The sequence below is a fragment of the Taudactylus pleione genome, unplaced genomic scaffold (assembly GCF_031769625.1).
Source record: "Taudactylus pleione unplaced genomic scaffold, aTauple2 ptg000037l, whole genome shotgun sequence".
Classification (NCBI taxonomy): domain Eukaryota; kingdom Metazoa; phylum Chordata; class Amphibia; order Anura; family Myobatrachidae; genus Taudactylus; species Taudactylus pleione.
In genome coordinates, this window is record NW_028284439.1 from 12,627,434 (window position 1) to 12,649,409 (window position 21,976).

The window sequence follows — 21,976 nt, forward strand, 5'->3', positions numbered from 1 at the left end:
ACTTCCTCTATCAAAGGACTGTTTAGTAGTCAATTGTTTTTTTTAAATTACTTCCCATCACGAATGAGGATGTTGATGATGATGCAGGTGTTGGTGTTGGAGATCGAAGACGCTTGGATCCCACAGAGAGGGAGCAGGTAGGTGACACTGGACTTGTTACATTTTGAGTTTTGGAACTTGGCGACATACACTTTGATATATGATGAATGCACTCCAAATGACGTAACAAGGAGGAGGTTCCTAGGTGGGTTACGTCCCCCCCTCGACTCACTCTTGCTTTGCAATGGTTACATATGGCTTGAAAACTGTTGTCCTGATTGGGGTGGAAATAATTCCACACGTGAGAAGTGGATTTTTTTGTCTTTTGCCCTGGCATGACAACAATGAGCTTTGGCTTTTTCAATCCATGGGTAACAGCTGTTGCCTTACTTACACAAAGGACATCCTCGGCATCAACATCCTCAATACCAAAATCTTCATCATCAACATCCTCATCATCCTTAGCACCTTCAACTACAAAAATATCCTCCTCCATGTGCAAATCCACAGAAGCATCCTCACTGATTACGTCTGCAAGATGTTGACTGCCCTTCCCCACATTTACAGAGGGCACACAATTGTTGGAACTTGGAGGATCCTCCAGTACACTAGTATTTAGGTCTGGCTCACACATGGCAACCGCGGACACACTTGCGTTCTCCTCGGGGATTTGTGATTTCGATTTCTCAGGGCACACAGTTGTTTTTTCCGAAGGGCTATTAGAATCAGAAACAGCAGTCTTCATAAAGAAAGACCTTGCCACTTCGTGTAGTGAATGGCATATTGCCAATTTTTTGTTTATCTAAAGGCAAATTTCCTTTCAATTTTTTTTCTTAACTTCATTAAAAGTAGCTTTACCATATCGATGGCGTGACTTAAGTCCTGGGGCATGGGCCTTCATAGAGGACGAGGAAGTTGATGGCCTTGCACTGCTGGCGGCAGCTACAACATGTGGTTCTTGGCCTTGCTCTCCTGTCATGTGACAGCCCTCCATATTTTCTGCGGTCTTGAAGCAGTGTCACAAGCACCAATAGTGTAGCCAAGGTGCGGTTACAAAATTCACACACGTGCAGTCGTGCTCTCACAGAAAAATAATTGACAAAAAAATACACCATGTTTTTTTTTTTGCCAGTCCACAACTTGGGCCCAGAGCACAGATTGATGACAACTGGAGTCGTGCAGCACTAGGTTGCGTTGCCGACTTGCTAGATCTTGTGCGACTAAGCCTAACACGCACAGACACACACACAATTATTTGAAAAAAAGACAATATGTTTTTATTTTTTTTCCAGCTCCTGAACTTGGGCCCAGAGCACAGATTGATGATGACTGGAGTCGGGCAGCACTAGGTTGCGTTGCCGACTTGCTAGATCTTGTGCAGTTAAGCCTAACACGCACACAGACAAATATATATTACACACAAAAAAATATATTTTTATTTTTGGGGGGGGGTCCAGAACTTGGGCCCAGATGGACGCAGCAGACAGCACCAGCCCAGATGGATCAGCAACGGCCCAGATTGCCACAGCAGACAGCACAGTGACAGCAGTAGCACCAGCCCTGATGGATCAGTAACAGCCCAGATGGACACAGCAGACAGCACAACAACACCAGCCCAGAATGGATCAGCACCAGCCCAGAACACAGCAGACAGAACAGCACATCACCTCTCCCTAGCCCTACACTACCCACCCTCCCTGTTCAGTCTCCACAGCCAGAGTGAAATGGCGCCCGCCGTGTCCCTTATATATAGAAATGAAAGTTCGCGAGCCACGAGATTTCGTCTCTATGGTTTTGCCTCAATTTGAGAGATCCGAGTAAGGCAGGAACATCTGAGCCGGCTTGGATCCGACTCTGGTCTACAAAATTCGGGTGGGTTCGGATCTCTGAAAACCGAACCCGCTCATCTCTAATAATAACACACCCATAATATGGTACATCTACATGCATCTGAAAAGCCACCCCCTGGGCAACAGAAATCCATTTCCAATACTTTTCAGTCACCGTGTGCCTCAGTCGATTTCTGCAGTTCTGTGCGTATAGACCTTAGAGTGCATGATCTGAGTTTATAGGGAATTGTGTGCATATGCAGTAGTAAAAAATTTAAATTTACATGAACATCAGCACTGCGACACAGGCCCCTTGTGAGAAAACAATAGGTGCTAATAACTAGTAAAAAAAACACTCCATAAAAAAACGTAACAAAAATGTTTTGGTTTTTTTTGTCTTAGGGAAAACGAAACAGTGTATTTAGAGAATGTTACACAGGGAACCAAAGGCACTGTAAGCTCACAAAGCTGTGCCCAGCAATGGGGTACACATTCAGAGTCGCTGCACGCAATGATATTGGCAAAAGGTAAGTGTCATTGTATTCATGTGTGAGTTTTGCTTTATTACATGTGGTTTCATTATTTATATAATTACTCTAGTATTTTTTTTTTGATTAGCAGATTCATTCAACAGTGTAGTGAGCAATTATGCAGGTATGTAATCAGAGCTGTATTAATGGGTGGGGGCGCAGGGGACAAGTTACCTCGGGCCCCCCTCTCTCAGGGTATGACTGCACTGGCAGCTTTAGAATAGGAGGAAGGTGGAGTACGATCAGGGGGCAGAGAGAGGAAGGAGGAGACCTGACTGCCCTTAGCAGCCTGTATGGTAAGAATGACTCAGGGAGGGGGTACTCTATGTATTTATGTGATACTATGTACAGCCATGGCCAAAAGTTTTGAGATTGACACAGTAAAGCATCCTGAGACCATTCATGTGTGGGGTTGCTCCTCAGCCAAGGGAGTGGGATCACTCACAATTTTGAACAACATTGAAGAACACAGCCATAAATAAAGAATGGTACCAAAACATCCTCCAAGAGTAACTTCTCCCAATCATACAAGAACAGTTTGGTGATGAACAATGGAGCACCTTGCCATTAGGCAAAAGTAATAATTAAGTGGCTCGGGGAACAAAACATCAAAATTTTGGGTCCATGGCCAGGAAACTCCCCAGACCTTAATCCCATTGAGAATGGTATGTAGGCAAGAAGCCGGCAGTCGAAATGCAGACCGCCGGCTTCCCGACTGTGAAATCCCGGCATGAGACTAATGATAGGCATCGAAATACCGATGCCTATAATTATCCAGACACCAAAATCCCGACGCCCAGCATACCGAATGAAGGGGGAGGGGTTAGGTTTAGGGACTCCCGGGGGGACTTAGGGCTAGGCACCCGCCCGGGAGGGTTAAGCTAGGGGAAGGGGGAGGTTAGGGTTAGGCCCCCCTAAGGGAGGTTAAGGGGGGGGGGGGAGAGGGTTAGGGTTAGAACTTACCTTAGTCGGGATTTACTGCTTTTTGCCTTCCGGCGTCGGTATTACATCCGGCGGGCTTACGTCCGGCGGTATGTCATACCGATTCCTTGAGAACTTGTGGTCAATCCTCAAGAGGCGGGTGGACAAAAAAAAAAACAGAATTTCCGACAAACTCCAAGCTTTGATTAGGCAAGAACGGGCGGCCATCAGTCAGTATGTGGCCCAGACGTTGAGTGACAGCATGCCAGGGCGACTTGCAGAGGTCTTGATAAAAAAGGGTCAACACTGCAAATATTGACTCTTTGCATAAACTTAATATAATTGTCAATCAAAGCCTTTGACACTTATGAAATGCTTGTAATTTTACTTCAGTATAACATAGTTACATCTGATAAAGAGGTCTAAAAACACTGAAGCAGCAAACTTTGTGAAAACCAATACTTGTGTCATTCTCAAACATTTTGGCCATGGCTGTATGTATGTATATGTGTGACTATGTATGTGTGTAACTATGTATATGTATGTGTGTGACTATGTGTATACATTTGTGACTATGCGTGTGTGTACATGTATGTGACTGTATATGTATGACTGTGTATATATGTATGTGTAAAATTAAAATAAGGGCGCCACACCAACTGCCACATCATACGCTGCCAAACATTGCCGGCCGGGACTCACTGGCAGTTAGTGTGGCTCCCCTATTTGAAGTTTGGACTACGCTGCAGCCCAAACTCTGGAGCCTCCACTTTTGTGACTACATTTGTATGTGTATATGTATATGACAAAATATATGTGTATTAGTGTGTGATGTTATGTATGTGTCTGTATGTATGTGAATATGTGTCTTGACTGTATGTCTGCATGCATGTGAGTGTATGTTCTGTGTGAATGAATGTATATAAGTGTATGACTATGTATGTATGCATAACCCCCAACTATACCGATTTTGGTTGGACAGTTCTGCTTTTCAAGTAATGTCTCCCCATTGGCTGCTTTGTCCTGCAGGGAGTAAAGATAGCAAGGAAACTCTCTCAGCTGCTGCATGCTCAAGGGAGAGGGCAGCCTAGCAGCTGTGGAAGCTATATACATGCATCCTGCATGACATGAATCGGGGGCATGATGTGTGGTCACGCTCCCTTTTCATGTACGCACTGAAAGTTTCTGCACAAAAATGTTTCCTGCGTCCCAAATTTTGCTTTTTAGGGCCAGGCTTAAATGCCCCGGGCGCCCCAAAGCCTTAATCCAGCTCTGTATGTAATGCAGTGGTTCCCAAAACTTTCTTGAAGTGTGGCACCCTAATGAAGCAGCATTCTTTCCATGGCACCCCTAAGCCATAGCTTCTTATTGAGAAATTCTGGAAAAAATATTAAATTGTGCTTACCTGTCACCCTTAGGGTCAGTAATGTGTTGGTGGGCAGGGTTGCACTTCTGTTAATTCACATATTATATGACTGGCAGCCACCAGCTCTAGTTTTGCCTATTGACCATACATAATTTGATTTGGTCCTGGACCACCAACCAGTTGCACCCCTGCAAGTCCCTCGTGGTGCCCCAGGGTGCCACAACACCCAGATTGGGAGACACTCATGTAATGAGTTCTAACGGAAAAAAATGCACAATTTGGGAAGGTTTCAACTTTTATTTATTTATTTTTCTTCTTTAATAAACCAATGTTAATGGAATTTTTAAACCGCTACACATAACATGCAGTTTGAGAGTAGTAAATCTTGCTGTTTGGGGTTAAAAAACATATGTGATGCGCAATGAACTTCAAAAAAACAACTAAAAAAAAAAGATAAAACATTAGTATTAGAAGCTTTCTATTGTAAAGAATCACAGAGTTTATGCTGGGTACACACTTGGCAATATATCGTTTGTTCAATCGATGAATGATCTATCGTGAGTGCATCGGCTGGTGTATACACCCAATGTGTCTGTGAACGACAAACCTATCAGATCGGACCTGCGACACAGTGAATGCCTTTTGGGATATGTCTACAGGCAATCTGCCGACCACCTGTACACCGGCTGCAGGGACCACCGACACTGACATCATAACTGGTCAGGCAAATTTAAATGTCTGCCCAGTTGTAATGTCAGCCCAGATCAAGTGGCTGATTGGTATGTGTGTATAGCTGACTGTTATCTAAAAGTGTATCCAGCATTAGAAATCAGTCAGCTACTGCCATGAGCAGTTCTGGCCATACTGGCTATTACTAACTGTCTGCCATACATCTTAGGTTCTTTCCCATTTAAGGACAATAATGTTTTAACAGGCTTCATAATCCAATAACAAACTGCTTAACCAAATGTTTATACAAAAAGTTTGTGGTTCCTCATGTGCTGAACAGATTTACCTTTCTAATAGTTTTTCTTTCTGAATATTCAACTAGTATTAACGTTATCATCTTATACTCTTAAGTTGATAAATGGAGCACAGTGCAGAGGGTTTATGGCATTATATGACCAGCATGAACCTTCCGTTTAGGACAGTGCACAGATTTACTGAGAAAGCACCTGCACCGGAGGGATATATGTTACTGGGACAATCACCACTCCTGTTACTACAGAATCAAAATGAATTAAATGATTCTGAACACAGATGAAATATAAAGTAAAATATATAATAACTGGATGTTTACAAACCTACCACTGTCCAAATTTAGGACCAATTAAGACAGTCACTGCATTTGGTTACTGGTACTGTATGTTTGGCAATGCAAGTGTTACAGTTGCTAAGGCAAGGGGGACTTGTTAAGATCTAGTTCTTTAAAGTACTCAACAATCCCCTGGCAAGCGTAGTACTGATGGGTCCACATACATCTAGCCTCCTGGCGCGTTACACAGCCCATGCCGTGGTGTGACTCGGTAGCGCTGAGCATCTTTTCGTGCGTCATTATACCTTCAAATGCGTCTTATTCGCACAGTAACTGAATGGGACGCACAAGCAGCTTCTGCTGATTAATATGATATGCAGCATGCCTGTGTTCTCTGTGCGTCTATCGCTGTATCTACATGCGAAATGCTACATTACAGTGTTACAGCCGCTGACACTGTACACTGCTTGCCAGGGGATTGTTGAGTACTTTAAAGCACTAGAGCTACACAAGTCCCCCTTGCCTTAGCAACTGTTAACACTTGCATTGAAACATACAGTACCAGTAACCAGATGCAGTGACTGTCTTAATTGGTCCTAAATTTGGACAGAGGGAGGTTTGTAAACATCCAGTTATTATATATTTTACTTACTGTGCGAATAAGATGCATTTGAAGGTAAAAAAAGGTACGAAGAGACGATCAGCACTACAGAGTCACACTGAGATCCCTCGTTATGTGTGGCGCGACTTGTAGCACACGTGGGATAGATGTATGTGGGCACATCTGTACATCCCCAAGTGGCGTAACCGCACGCTTTTATTGTGCTCAGACAATAATGGGCAGTATGGTATAGGCAAGGGCTCCTTTGATTGGGGTGTCCTTTCCTAATAGAGGGACTTTCAGGTTTATGACCCAGAAGTCCCTCTGTGCATGCACATCATGATGCGTGCACCGCCGAGGGTACTGGGATTGGATCCCTTTTAGAGGAAAATGCATAAAGAAGCTCATAGGCTTCTATTGGGTAAAGCCATCTAAAAATGGTGTTACCCACTGGGTCCAAGCTCCGGAATGTATTATATTCCGGAGCTTGGTACATATAGCGTCCAAAACCCAGAAAAGTGTAGTTTTGGCCGCATTTTTGCCTTTAGTACATCCTGCCCCCAGTTTCACAGACACAACACTGACACAGCACTACCGTGCAGCTCCAGGAACACATGCAGCCAATAGCGTGTCCCTATACAGACAAGTTATTCAACCAGCATCGGGAGAGAAGGAGGACAGTTACCCTCTTGCTGCAGGGAGTTGTAGTTTGGTGTAGGCTTAGAAGCTTATAGCTATGGTGCTCTGAGCCTCACTCTAGTACTACAGAGACCATCATGCAAAGCGAAGCCTGCTGCTTTCCTAACTTTATCAAACTGGACATATCAATTAAAGGCAGCCTGATAATAAAACATGTGTATTATGTCCATTCCTGCATTAACTGGTGCCCTGCAGCACAGTTAGCTGACTGACGCCTTTATCAAATGTTGGGGGGAGGGAACTGCCCCCTTTGCCATCGCTCTGCGCTACTGGGTCACGCCACGGTATGGCACAACTAGAAGGGCTGTTTAACACACAAGGAGATAAGATGTACTGTATGCGGATACATCTGTAGTTATAGGTATTATTATTTTCTGTATAATCAATTTACCTTTTTTAAAAATTTCATTTGCTCAGAACATTTGTCAAACTACACACACATCCTCCTGCTAACATGGATTTCAACTTGACAGTAGCCAAAAGATGCAAGTAATATAAAAAAAAACAATTATCTTCCATTTGCTTGTAAATGGACAGTGACTTTCCTAATCTGCTCAATGTAAGTCTTTAAAGTCAGTCTAGTTTTTTTCTGTGACAGAATTTAAGAATGAAGGTTTATTATTAATCTGCAAGAATCCATTGTTCCTGTCACACAATATTGCTGTCAGGATTCCGGCTCTAGTATTTAGACCATCGGCATCCCGTCTGTCGGGATGCTGACTACATCCCCTACTTTGGAGTTAGGTGTTTGAGGTGATTGAGGCCCCCATTTCCTATCGAACTTTATCACCAAACCGAGTGATAAATTTCACTGTGTATGATAAATGGTGCTCCAGCCAATCAGCTCCCAGCTGTCATTTTTCTAACAGTTGACAGTTGGGAGCTGATTGGCTGGAGCACCATTTATCATACACAGTGACATTGATCACTGTAAAGCTGGGCATACACTATACAATTTTCTGTCAGATATCTGTCCAATCTGGCTGGTTGGAATGAAAACCTGGTAATGTATGGGAGCAAATGATAGTCGATCATATGGTTTTAAACACTGAAAAAAAGGACAAACAAAATTGTGTGTGTTTTAACCAGTTTGTCTGAACAACCATTTTTGGCTATTTTCCAGTGTTTGTGAGCAAATGGACGATTGTCATTTGCTCCCATACATTACCAGGTTTTCATTCCAACCAGCCAGATTGGACAGATATCTGACAGAATATTGTATAGTGGATGCCCAGCTTAAGGCTGCTCAGAATCTGTGGGCTTCATACAAAAACAGCCAGTATTTACCCTGCATGCAAAGAAATAAATGTACTTGCCCCCTTGCATTGCAGTATGGTTTGTCCAGGTGCAAAGTTACTTATTTTGTCGCTTTGCTCCCAACTCAGAATGCAGTGTTAGGAGACAGAGTGAAAAGTGATAAGAAAGTGATATGGTGCCAACCAATCAGCTCCCAACTGTCATTTTTCAAACACAGCCTGTGAGATGGCAGTTAGGAGCAGATTGGCTGGCACCTTATCACTTTTCACTTTTCACTCTGTCTCCTAACACTGCTTAGTAAATAGACCCTTCGGAGGTGTGTGCAATATCAGATTTCACGTATGAATTAATTGGCAGCAACAGGGATCCACCTCACAGGGTTCACCACAAAGGGATCACCACACAGGGATCACCTCACAGGGATCACCTCACAGGGATCACCACAGAACTGCAAATGTTCATGATTAAGGTGTGAAAATAATTTTCACTGAGGCTATTTGTGGCTTGAGAGGTATAAATATTTTTGTATATTTGGATACTAGCAATGTTTTCTGGATCTATTATTAGTTCCAAAACAAGAGCAGTATAGGGACAAAAGAGGAACTGTAACGGCGTGATGATATGAGTTTATTTTACCGTACCTGTTAGAAAATATTGCCTTGTTTGTTAGGAAGGGCTACGTTCATATGACTAGTTACTTTGGGAAAGGTAATTATTTAATTTGAACGTGACGTCTTCTAGTTACACTGCTGGGTAAACCAACATAATTAACTTAACTGTGACTAAAGTATGGAATGCTACCAAACCATAATAAAGAACCACTGTAACTCATTCAGATGTCTCTTGTCTATTCATAGTGAGTACAGCCAAGAGGTTGTGTACTATACGTCAGGCAATATTCCTCAAACGCCCTTAGCCCCTAAACTTAATCGAGCTGGAATTACGTGGATAACTCTGCATTGGACGAGGCCGGAGGGATGTTTTCCAGAAGAGTTGATTTCATACACCCTGGAGATTCAGGAGGACACCGTACGTTTATTACTTTGTTTCTTGTGGTTTTCATGCTTGAGATGTGAAAGATTTCTCCAGGTCTTGTGTGTAGTCGCAATAAATGTCGGTCTCCCTCAAAGTCTGTCATTGACAAATAAATATGCTTTCGTCTTCCTTTATTTCAAGATAACACAGTTATAGTAATTTGTATGTTCTTCTCTAGCGCCTATGGGCACTTCTGAAATAGATGCTTTTGTCTGTAACGATTAGAACAGAAAATACACCTCTATCTTGTTGTCTAATGTTTCCACAAACCTATTTTGTTTTATAAACATTATCTATTGTGGACTTTAAGTTCAACTAATGTGTATAATATATCATATATCCTGAATTGAGTACATGCATTGTTTAGTATCTGTACCCTAACATCACGCTAAAATCCGATATAAAATCTAGATTACATCTTTCATGACCAGTGACTGTGCTAAATTCCATACAACATGCAAGCAGTCACCCTTCTTGTCTTAGTTTATTTTCCTGCTTCCTTCCCACTATTACCCCTTTCACACCAAGCCTCTGACCCGGGATATTGCCGGGGCAACCTGGGTCAGCTGTCTGTGTGCAAGGGGTGACCCAGGTTATTCAAAAAAGCAGCTCATTGGCGACTAAGGAGCACTGGGAGATGATAACATCTCCCAGCAGCAGAGCAGGCACCCTGTGACATCCACTTCTGATGAATCACAAGTTTGGCAGGGCAGACACAGGTGCAGTGTGAAAGGGGCCAACCTGGGTATAACCCAGGTCCAAGGTACGGTATGAAAGGGTTTGGGCAGCTGTAATATGGCTTGAAACCGTGTTCAAAATACGGGGTCAGATCTGGGATTTTGGCCTGAAAGATATTTTGCTCAACATGCTTAGTTATAATTTTGTGTTTTTATAATGCAGAATTTGTATAGATGTCATGCAGTTGTATTGTATTTGTGAATTCATGATACATCTGTATAAAGTTATCTTTAGAAATAGTTATCGATATAAAATGGAATATTTGCTTACCTGTTAGTACCAGTGTCAAAAAATATATTGATCAGTTGACAGTCAATATTATCAATAGCTGACATTTATGGAAAGAGAATGCAAGCCTATCACATCTATGCAGCATTTGTTTTCTATGCACTTGCCTTCCTCCACAATCCTGGAGCATTTGCAATACAGAAATGCATATAATACAGAGACCCATGTAGACAGCCATTAAATTAGAAAACAAATGATACAGATTTCAAGATGGATAAATTGTCCAATGGTGTGCTTACATACTCTTTAATGTAACTACTGACATAAGTGTCTCAACACACATGGCTTAGGGTTAGGGTACTTACCTGCATGTGTCGGTATTCTGACTGCCGGCATCGCGACCGCTGGGATCCCCTACCCAACCCCGTAGGGCAGTGTTTATTGACAGAGCTCATTTGGCTCGAGTAAAATGGACATTTTTGTTCAAAATGAACTGAAGCTGGGTATCCAGTGAGTTATCACCAGCGATGGGACCCGGCATGCGGCAAGTGCATACGCACTTGCTGATGCCGGGTCCAAAGGGAGGGAGGGACGTGTCATGCTGCATTCTGCATTCTGCAGCATGACATTCTGCAGCATGACATGGTTAGTGACATCCCCCTTTGGCCCTGCAGTAAAGCCGATGGGTGATGTCGCTAACGACCCGCGGGAGCGCACATATCGTGGGTGCACACTAGACGATGTACCCGATTTGTCGCATCTGATCCGCGGGATCGAACGACATATTGTTTAGTGTGTACCCACCGTAACACTGCAATATGTGACCAACCGGACTATCATTATAAATGATCATCATTCTGTTAGCATAAATCAGATTTGATTATTCAGAACAGAAAATGTTGTTAGCTTCTGATCCCCATTTTATGTTGGGTTATCTGCTGACCATAAATCAGGACATCTCCTCACTTCTTTAGTGTACTGTTTGACTCTGCTGCTGAATGGTCAAATTGGCTGGTTGTTCAGCATTAAGGCTGAAGACCAACTCTGCCCAGGTGTTGTCATGTCATGCTCAGTGATATTTAACGTATAAATGCTTCCTGGCATATACAGGGCTATGCAAGTTAGTAACTCATTCAAGAGTTTTATATCCTATATTTGCTATCAATTTGAGTTGTTTTACAACTCAAATGTAGGGAAAACAAGCTACTGGAAAAAAATTGACCTTATCTACCAGGCATGGTTGAGAATTACTGCTGTTTAATAAAGCAGATCAACTAGTCAATCATTTACCAGAATACTGTGTATTTAGCGGAATTAAGATCAAATGGGACCCTATGCAGGATAGCAGTTTTTGTCCCTGCCTTTTTATCAGCCTTGAATAGTGCATTATATAAACGTTTTATATATCTCTATCTATCTATCATTTATCGCGGACACTCACATATACATACATACATACGTACGTACAAACTGTATATATATATTACTGCCTCACAGCACTGAGATCGTAGGTTCGATTCCCACCACGGCCTTACTTGTGTGGAGTTTGCATATTCTCCCTGTGCTTGCGTGGGTTTCCTCCGGGTACTCCGGTTTCCTCCCACACTCCAAAAATATACTGGTAGGTTAATTGACTCCCAACACAAATTAACCCTAATGTGTACAGTATGTGTGTGAGCATGTGATAGGGAATATAGATTGTAAGCTCCACTGGGGCAGGGACTGATGTGAATGGCCAAATATTCTCTATTAAGCGCTGCGGAATATGTGTTTGCTATATAAATAACTGGTAATAATAAATAATAATTATATTGCTGCTCATTTTATACCTTTACACAGACTAGATAAACTGCAGTTTCAGGCCTCTTTTGCAAAATATACCCAAAATGTGGTGCATCATTTTTAATTTGGTTTTTGAAAAAGATATAAAATACCTACAATCCAGCATCTCAATTAACACTGGACACAAACACTGCAAACATTTGGCAGTTTTCCTGAGTGCAGAAAACTAATATTGGCCATATTCAGGCCCAGTCATACTAGAAGTAGTCCAGCCCAATCTGGCCTCAGACCTTCATGTCAGAACTGGCCAACTACTTGTGTGGCCAAACTGGACCGGTATAATACAGTGGATTCAGTATGACAGCGGCATCCAGGCAGCAGTGAAAATCCCAATCGTCCCAAGGTAAGTATTTCCTACTCTATTCTACACCCTAATCCTCCCTTAGGGGTGCCTAATCCTAACCTCCCCCCCCAAGTGCCTAACCCTAATCCCCCCTCTAAGTGCCTAAACCTAACCCTCCCTTCCCCGTCGCATAAACCTAAGTCACCCATGGGGGTGCCTAACCCCAACCTCCCCACGGGGGTGCCTAACCCTACCTTCCCCTAGCCTAACCATAACCTCCCGGGAGGGGGGGCCTAACCCTTAATCCCTCTCGGGAGCCCTAAACCTACATACAGCTGTCCGCGCCCCGGTTTACCTTCGATCGGTGAGCCGGGTGTCGGGCTCCCGGCATAGGTAAAATGACAGGTGACGGGATTAGACAGTCCCGACTGCTTCCCACTGTTGCTGAGTGCCAGAACTGACTTTTATATGGATTAAATGACCACATATCCTAAGCAAATTATTTTCACATTTCTTGGAAGAGAAATGAATTCAGAGAACCTGTTTGCAGTTAACTATATAGAGAAGGGAGAGTTAGACCAGCCACAACCAGTGTAACCCTTTCTAATTCATAGTGTGGTACATAGTAGTCAATGCTATATACAGTACCTTTACATTCTGTGCAGAATAACTTTACTGTATTATCAATGAGAACTAACATTACATTTGATTGCACATTTATCCTTTTACTACACAACTGTCAATAAGATTCACATTTTGTTTTTGTGTATTTCATTATGGAGCAATTAAAAAAAACACTTACAAATAAGCAGGTCTTCAGCCACATAGAGGTTTTCTTCCCTTTTGCAAAAAAACTCCTAAAACATTTATTTATTTATTTATTAAACCCTTAAAAATCGCAATTTAAAATTGTAATTTAGGGCCTTTTGGTATTCATCAAAGACTGTTGCAGAGTTTTGCCAGAGGCAGTCTTTTCCTGCAAAAGGTAGCGTTTACATATATAAAGTTATGGTACAAGTCATCTGAGGATGCCGATCATGCTAAAACAAAGCATTTTTTTAAATTATATTATTATTTTATACTTTTTTTTTTCAAAATGTATTTAATTATTTATTTATTTTAACTTGAATCTGCACTGGAAGCCAGAGGCCGTGCATCCAGTGCAGTGCATCTGAGGCCCGGTTGTGGTATACAAGACAGTTCAAAGGTCGACAATGTCAGACAGACAATAGGTCAACATGGAAGAAGGTCGACAGGGACAAAAGGTCAACACTCATATGGTCGATGTGTGATTTTTTTCTAACCTTAATCTTCACCCTAATCCTCCTGCCTGGTGCCCAACCCTAACTGTCGGGGTAAGTGCCTAACCCTAACCCTCCGGTGAGTACCTAACCCTTAAAAAAATAAAATATATGTGTCAATCATTTGCATGTCGACCTTTTGTCCCTGTCGTCCATTTGTATTCGTCAACCATCTTCCATGTCGACATTTACTTCGTTGACCTTTTGTCCCTGTCGACCTATTGCCTGTCTAACATCTGGTGTCTAGCTAGACATTGTCGACCTTTTAACTGTCTTATCTATATTCCGGATACCGTGTGGCCCAGCAATGTGCAGAAGGGTAAGTCACCCCTTACGGTTGCCAGGGAACAGGGCATCATTGAGTTACCCTGACATTTTATTTATATTTTTAGATGTAGCCCAAGAAGAATTTCAGACCAGTTTTGTAAACAGGCCTCTCCATAAATAAGCAAAATATATTTCCCTTCACTTATTTTTCAGTCACATTTAAAAAACAAATGTAGAGTATCCATCACTAAACTCTCCCCGTTATATATACTGTAGTTATTATTTCAATGAAATTTATAGCCATAATGTATAATCTGCAATTTAAATAATTATATTAGACTTCACCTTGAAGTTCTGTAACCTACATAAGCAAGAGCTAGCTGCAGTTTTATGTGATAATTGAATTATGTGGCGACAGTTGTAATATCTTTGAAATCTACATTTTAAAATGCATCATCTCCTGTATAATCATAATATAAGGAACAGCTACAATGTATATCCGTCATAACTCCTTTTGTTTTATGTCATGTTTCACTTTTAGGACAGTGTATTTCAAACAACGTACAGTGGAGAAGAGATAACATGTACTGTGAATAATCTCCAAAGAAGCACACAATACAAATTTAGGGTAAGACTAGTAGAAGTGACAGAAGTCATATGTTACCAGCAGATGGTGCTATTTTTTATATTTTTTCCTTGTTTGTTAGACATGGTTTATATATAGATGATGTCTTGATAAAATAGGGTCAGCGTCTGAAACGTTGATACATATATATGTATGTATACTGTGTATATATATATATATATATATATATATATATATATGTGTGTGTGTGTGTGTGTGTATATATATCTATATTTATATAGTGTGGTATATTAAGACAGTTTTGAGACAGAACCCACCAACTTGACTGGACACACTAGATCACATGATCGTGCATTATTTCCCAATGACCCACACCTCAGGCCTGGTCTACATCTTACTGTAATTTGAGCCTCATCACAAAGCCACAGCTGTATCACTCCACAAGTGTAGACAATAACATCTCTCAGAGACACACTGCTCACAGAAAAGCAGCACATCACTGACTGCCTCACTCTGCTAGGAATACACATCACTGCCTCACTCTGACAGGAATACACATCACTGCCAGAAATACACATCACTGCTTCACTCTGATGGGAATACACATCACTGTCTCACTGACAGGAATTCACATCACTGCCACACTCTGACAGGAATACAGGGGGTCATTCAGACCCGCTCGCGAGCAAAGTTCGCTCGCTAGCGGGTCGATGTTGTGAGAATGCGCATGCGCACGACGGAGGGAGCCCCGTCGTGCGCATGCACGAGACCCGGCGAGCGACGAGAAATACGTCGCTCGGGGTCTCGCACCAAAGGGTGCGTGCTGTCGATGGTGACTGACAGCATTCCCCCTTTGGTGGGCGTGCCGAGGGCGTGGCGGCCAGACGGAGGCGTTCCCATGGGAACGCCTACCGTCTGAGTCCGGCCCCACTGACATCAGTAATGATGTCAGTGGGAGTGACTTTGGCTCTGATAGAGCCAAAATCACTCCTGGGCTTGCGGCAGCAAAACCCTACCGCAGGGTCTCGTCGCAAGCCCGATGGTCGCGATGGTCTTTGACCATCGCGACCATCATCATGGACGCTCGCTATAGCTGTGGGTGGTAACCCACAGCTATGCGAGCATCCATGAGGACGCTCCAAAAAAAGGTAGGAGGGCCCTGATTCAGAGCGAGCGCTCTGGTCAGAGCGTTCAGCTCTGAATCAGGCCCACACATCACTGCCTCACTGACAGGAATACACTTCACTGCCTCACTCTGACAGAAATACACATCACTGCCTCACTCTGACAGAAATACACATCACTGCCTCACTGACAGGAATACACATCACTGCCTCACTGACAGGAATAAACATCACTGCCTCACTGTGACGGGAATACAAATCACTGCCTCACTCTGACAGAAATACACATCACTGCCTCACTCTGACAGAAATACACATCACTGCCTCACTCTGACAGAAATACACATCACTGCCTCACTGACAGAAATACACATCACTGCCTCACTGACAGGAATACACATCACTGCCTCACTGACAGGAATACACATCACTGCCTCACTTTGATAGGAATACACATCACTGCCACACTTTGATAGGAATACACATCACTGCCTCACTCTGACAGGAATAAACATCACTGCCTCACTGTGACAGGAATACACATCACTGCCTCACTGACAGGAATAAACATCACTGCCTCACTGTGACGGGAATACAAATCACTGACAGGAATAAACATCACTGCTTCACTGACAGGAATACACATCACTGCCTCACTGACATAAAAATTTCAAGAAATGTCAAATTTACTACAGTCCTCACCAAAGACTGACTGATACTTGAACAGGCGTTACCCGAGCAGCCACTTCAGTATCCAGCACAGCAAACAGTGGGCAGACATGCCAGCCTTGACCCTGAGGAATTATTAAGCACTTTCTGCCAGTACAATTCACTGTTCAACACATTTTTTTCCAAATTGAACCACTCTAAGGGGTATATTCACTAAAGTTTAATTTTAATCTATTTAAAATCGATACAAATCTATGTTGTGTTTCTGGGGCTAAATCACACATTTAGGGGTAGATGTACTAAGCTTTGGAGAGAGATAAAGTACCAACCAATCAGCTCATACCTGTCATTTTTTAAACACAGCCTGTAAAGTGACAGGAGCTGATTGGCTGGTACTTTATATCTCTCTCCACTTTATCTCTCTCCAAGGCTGAATACATCTCCCCCTTGCTAACAGACATTTTTTTTTTTTAAAGTATTAGTAAATGTGTGATTTAGCCCCAGAAACACATCGATGTTGATCACATCTGATATACGCATGCCTTGGTTAGTTGCATATCTGAGTGTGACAGCACACCCAAGAGTGGTATATCTATTACATATATCTTTGTGCGTGTAAAGTCTTTGTAAAGGAGTGCACTGGTGACCATATGAAATTGTACTTCTAAAGCTTAACTATTATTGGTGGATATTAAAACATGTAATACTTTTACAGCATAGTACAATAACAACAGCAATATAAAAATAAACAGTTGATTACTAAGAAAATGTGATTAACAATATACAGTCTTTGATTTATCCCTTTAAGAGTATTCTATAGATTGTAACACGATTAATGTATTTATATTTTATTCACGGCAGTTTGTATATATATTTCAGGAATACACATCCCACTTTATTGTTGGTTGCTGAAATTAAGGCTTTTGGTAGTACTTCTAGTTGTTTATCCTCTCAGCCATTCATATTATGAGTAACTACCAGGGCACAATAGTAGTTATACAGGCACATCATTTCAATGTTTATAAATTGCTGATATATTTCATTTTCTCTGATAGATATAATAACTCTGTCACCATATTTATTCCAGCTTGTTTATAAAAGTCTGTAAGTTGCTAGTATATTCTTCAATAGGCTGTAATTTCTCCATGTGTATACATTTGAGGGCTGTAATAGCTCTCTGTCACCACAATGTTTCCTAATTTCATTGTGACTGCCTGTTATTATTCCTAATACTCCTGGGGGCCAGAGAGATACTGTGTAGTACTGTGTACTGTTCCTCATAATCATTGGATACTGCAGCTTGCCATTTATATGCAGGTTAGCTTACGTATCTACCAGTATACATCTGGGTGCTGTTCTACCTGAAGCATTTACATAACACACATTTGTACTGAGTGATTCTCTCCATTAGGGGCTGATTCAGAGTGTGGAGTAAATAAAAAGCAGGTACAGTAACTTTGCGACCTTGGCAAAACCATGTTGAGCTGCAAGTTAAGGAGGTTTAAAGTGTGCTGAGAGATTTTGATTTGAGACTAACAAATCCAAACTCAGGGCCTGATTCAGCAAGGATCGCAAAGGAGAGAACGCACGCTCTTGGCCGATGTTTTTGCACTGCGTATGCATTGCATTGCGCATGTGCGAACTAGCCAGTGTGATCTGGTTATGGTACGCAGACTACACGCAGTGCGTAAGCAGACTCTTCAGAAATTGATTGACAGTAAGTGGGTGGTGACGGCGGGTGATCAGGCGAACGCAGGTGCTATAACGCCATTATGGAGGCGTGCATAATTAAGGCAGTGCAGCGGCATACGCAGCCATACCGTAAGCTGTACACAGGAAGCAGACAAATTCCTGCGGCAGGTCAGGTCAACCACTATTATGCTAATAGGTCCGATGGTTCTCGATGTTACCGATGGTTACGCTATCTGTCGTGATGATCAGGCTCGGAGTAAAGGGAGATGGGCGGCTTATTATGGGGCTGGGCGTCTGCTTATTGTGCTGCGGTCTCCGTGCGTATGCATTGATTAGCATATTCTCGCAGAGGACGGGTGCGTGCGTCTGCATCCGTGTGTTCCTTGCTGAATCAGGCCCTAAAATCTAAACTGCAGTGTAAAAATTAAGCTGTCCAGCATTTGCCACTTAAGGTGCCTACACACTTGGCGATGTGCTCATGATCCAACATCGTGTCCGATTTCCCCTTGCACTCTCCCCAGCAGCTCCCCGGCAGTCATGAGCACGATTTGGTGTTAAAAACTGTCCAATGTGACAAACGATCTATCGTGCCTCCTAACTATTCTAGTGCATCGTGACTGAGATTGTCAGATCTGCCCTACAGCACGGAAGATCTGAAGATGAGATGTACGACCAGCGGGTACGCGCATCGGCATCGTGAGTAGACACTCACGATTAGGACATATTTTACACTATTTGTCGTCACGATGCGTCTGAAAAGGTCAAATCGTGTAAAATATTGCTAAGGGTGTAGACACCTTTACATACGAAAGCAGCCAGTATTTAACCTGCATGCAGAAAAAAATGTGCTTGTATCCCTTGCATTGCAACATGGTTTGCTCCAGATACAAAGTGACTTGCTTTTTTATTTGTTCTCAACTCAGAATTAACCCCTTAATGTGCAGCCTTATGAGCCCACATATTCACTCCCAAACACTAAAATGTAATCTGGTACTTGTGGTGAACAGATTACACAAATAGACAGCTTCCGCTCATGTGCATTGATATTTCTATTATAACTGGTCCTCACAGGTTTCAGCCAACATTCTAGTCTCAGGTTAATCACACTCTCTTTTTTTTCGGGGTGGGTACAGAATCCCGGTGGTCAAAATCCTGACACCGGCATCCCGACAAGATTAGGATACCGACATCTGTCGGTAAGTATCCTAACCCTCTCCCTACCCCTAACCCTCCCTCCCGGTGCCTGAAACTATCCTCCTCCCCTAGTGCTTAACCCTAACCCTTAACCCTCCCCCCAACCTCGCTACTTACCTTCGGGATGCCGGCGCCGGGATTCTGACAGGTGTCGGGATTCCGGCGCCAGTATTCTAAGCGCCGGAATCCCCTGTGTCGGGATACTGAAAGTATCCCCTTTTATTATGTTCCTACATACTCAGGTACTCACTACTGCTGTCTTTTTCTGTATGCTATTATGTTAAATCTAGGAGCAACAACCCTTCAGGAATTTTAAACGGATGAATACGTCTAAGTAATTCATGACATTTGAGTGAACCAATAACTAGATTAAGCATCTCCAGTCCTAATGTTGCTCAGTGCTTTTTCTTTTTCTATAAAGCTGATATTATTTATGTTTGAATATATTTTACAGTATCCTTAAATAAAGGTGACATCATTAGTAAACGATTAGGTGGGATGACTCAAATTAGAAATTTTCATTATCAATAGGAGTAATGCAGAATTGCCAATTCTAGACGCAACTCTGTGGAAAGAAAGCCACTTAATAGATTGACCTATTTAACGTATAAGGGGGTCTATGTACTAAGCCTTGGAGAGAAATAAAGGGGACGGAGATAAAGGACCAACCAATCAGCTCCTGTCACTTTACAGGCTGTGTTTGAAAAATGACAGGAGCTAATTGGTTGGTCCTTTATCTCCATACACTTTATCTCTCGCCAAGGTTTAGTACATAGACCCCATCGTTTTTTAATTATCATGTATTAACTATTTTTAATATATCAATATTTGTTGTCTGTGCTACAGCTAATAGCCTCAAACATTGAAGGAAGTAGCAGTCCGAGCGAAATATTGGTCTGCACAACTAGCCCAGACCGGCCGGGACCTCCATCTCGGCCTGTTGTTAGGGGTGCTATCAGTGCACATGGCTTCACCATTCAGTGGGGTAAGTACACCTATCCATGTCCCTATATTTAATTTGTATCAGTTACCCTTTGCATATTGCAAACTGACATTTTGTATTATTGTGGCAATTGTATGCCTTTATGTTGTTTTGTAAAGAAAGTTTTTGCATACTATTAGACAGCAGAATACATTCGTCACTATTTTCCTTGATTTAGTAACTTTGGTATACTTGTTTATACAATAGCTCTGCTCCAATATTATAACTTTGCTCCAAAAATACAACTGTATAGAGATGAAAACCGATAAAGCATTTTAATAAATGTCTGTAACTACAAAACATGTCTCTAGTGAAATGAATAGAATAAAATCTCATTCATATTCAGACAGACACCAACCTTATCGTACTCACAGATAAGAACCATTGTCCTCTCTTGACAATACTGTTCCTGGCAGTTTGTGATGCTAACAAAGCTGTATATTGGGTAAAGCAGAACACTGTCATGTACGCTATGCTCTCTGCTGCCAAAGAGTTAAAATAAATTGTTTTGTGTTGAGTTGAAGGGTTGAATTGAAGAGATGTAATCTAGTATAAATCTGCAGTATGACAGATTCACAAGTCTGCCAGAAACTCTTAAAACTAAGAACATTAGTAGTGAAATATTTTAATGCTGAGACTGAAAATACTGCCAAAACTCAATACATGAAAATGGTTTGATTTCATAGGCTGCTTGGGAAAATCTACTATTATTAGTATTATTTACCACTTGTATTCATAAACTTGGATGTCACAAAGTTTGCTGCATTCCATCATAGGAACAGTAGAAGTGGAAAGTGATGGAGCTGTTTATTGCTGTGCTCAGATAATGCTTACACAGGGCCGGCCCTGACCAATTTGGTGCCCTAGCCTGTGCTGTCTATGAATGTGCTCTAACATTAATTTGGGGTCATGGTTTTTTCCATAATTCAGATTCCTGATGAAACTATATGAACAGGATAAGGAGATAGGGTTTACCTTATTTTGACAAAAAGGGAACACTTTGTTAATTGTATGAGCTGAGCAAAACTGGTGACAAGTGCTGAGGTCATACCATTTCAGATCTATGGGAGCCTAATAGAGGTACTAGCTTCAGTGTCGTTTGCTACAGACTGGGGTGGAATGGCCATAGGCCTCAACGGGAAAATTCCTGGTGGGCCGACGTGCCTGTGGGGCTGTCTGTTGATCGTGATCTATTTTAATTTTTTTACATGTGGCCCGTCTGCTAGAAATGCCCTGTGCATTGCCTCTGTTACTTACCGGCAGTAGCCGGTGGGCACTATGACCGGGCACAGCTCTACAAAGAGATGCAACCTCAACCCAGCACTTCTGTGTATGCACGGCTTTGCATGCTGTTTCCTCTCCGAGTCCAGTGTCCTGTGGGCCTCCCCACTGTGTGTGCCTGACGCTGTCTACTTCTGAATGACAGCTGGATGCCAGTGGTGAGGAGCTGTACTGCTGTTTTCACACATTGTCCCTGCATGCAGGACTTTGCTTTCTAATCGTGGAGAAGTTTTCATACACCAATTACTCACTGATAC

At 42.3% G+C, this 21,976-nt stretch overlaps 1 protein-coding gene across 1 annotated transcript in view; it reads left to right on the forward strand.

Annotated features, from left to right (window-relative positions):
• Nucleotides 1-21,976, forward strand: part of FNDC3B (fibronectin type III domain containing 3B) — a 371,317-nt gene that overhangs the window by 256,281 nt on the left and 93,060 nt on the right. Inside the window, exons 12-15 of the mRNA XM_088452330.1 lie at nt 2,271-2,395; nt 9,355-9,526; nt 14,733-14,819; nt 20,303-20,441. Of these exons, the coding sequence (XP_088308456.1) occupies nt 2,271-2,395; nt 9,355-9,526; nt 14,733-14,819; nt 20,303-20,441 (523 nt within the window). The remainder of the gene's footprint in view (nt 1-2,270; nt 2,396-9,354; nt 9,527-14,732; nt 14,820-20,302; nt 20,442-21,976) is intronic.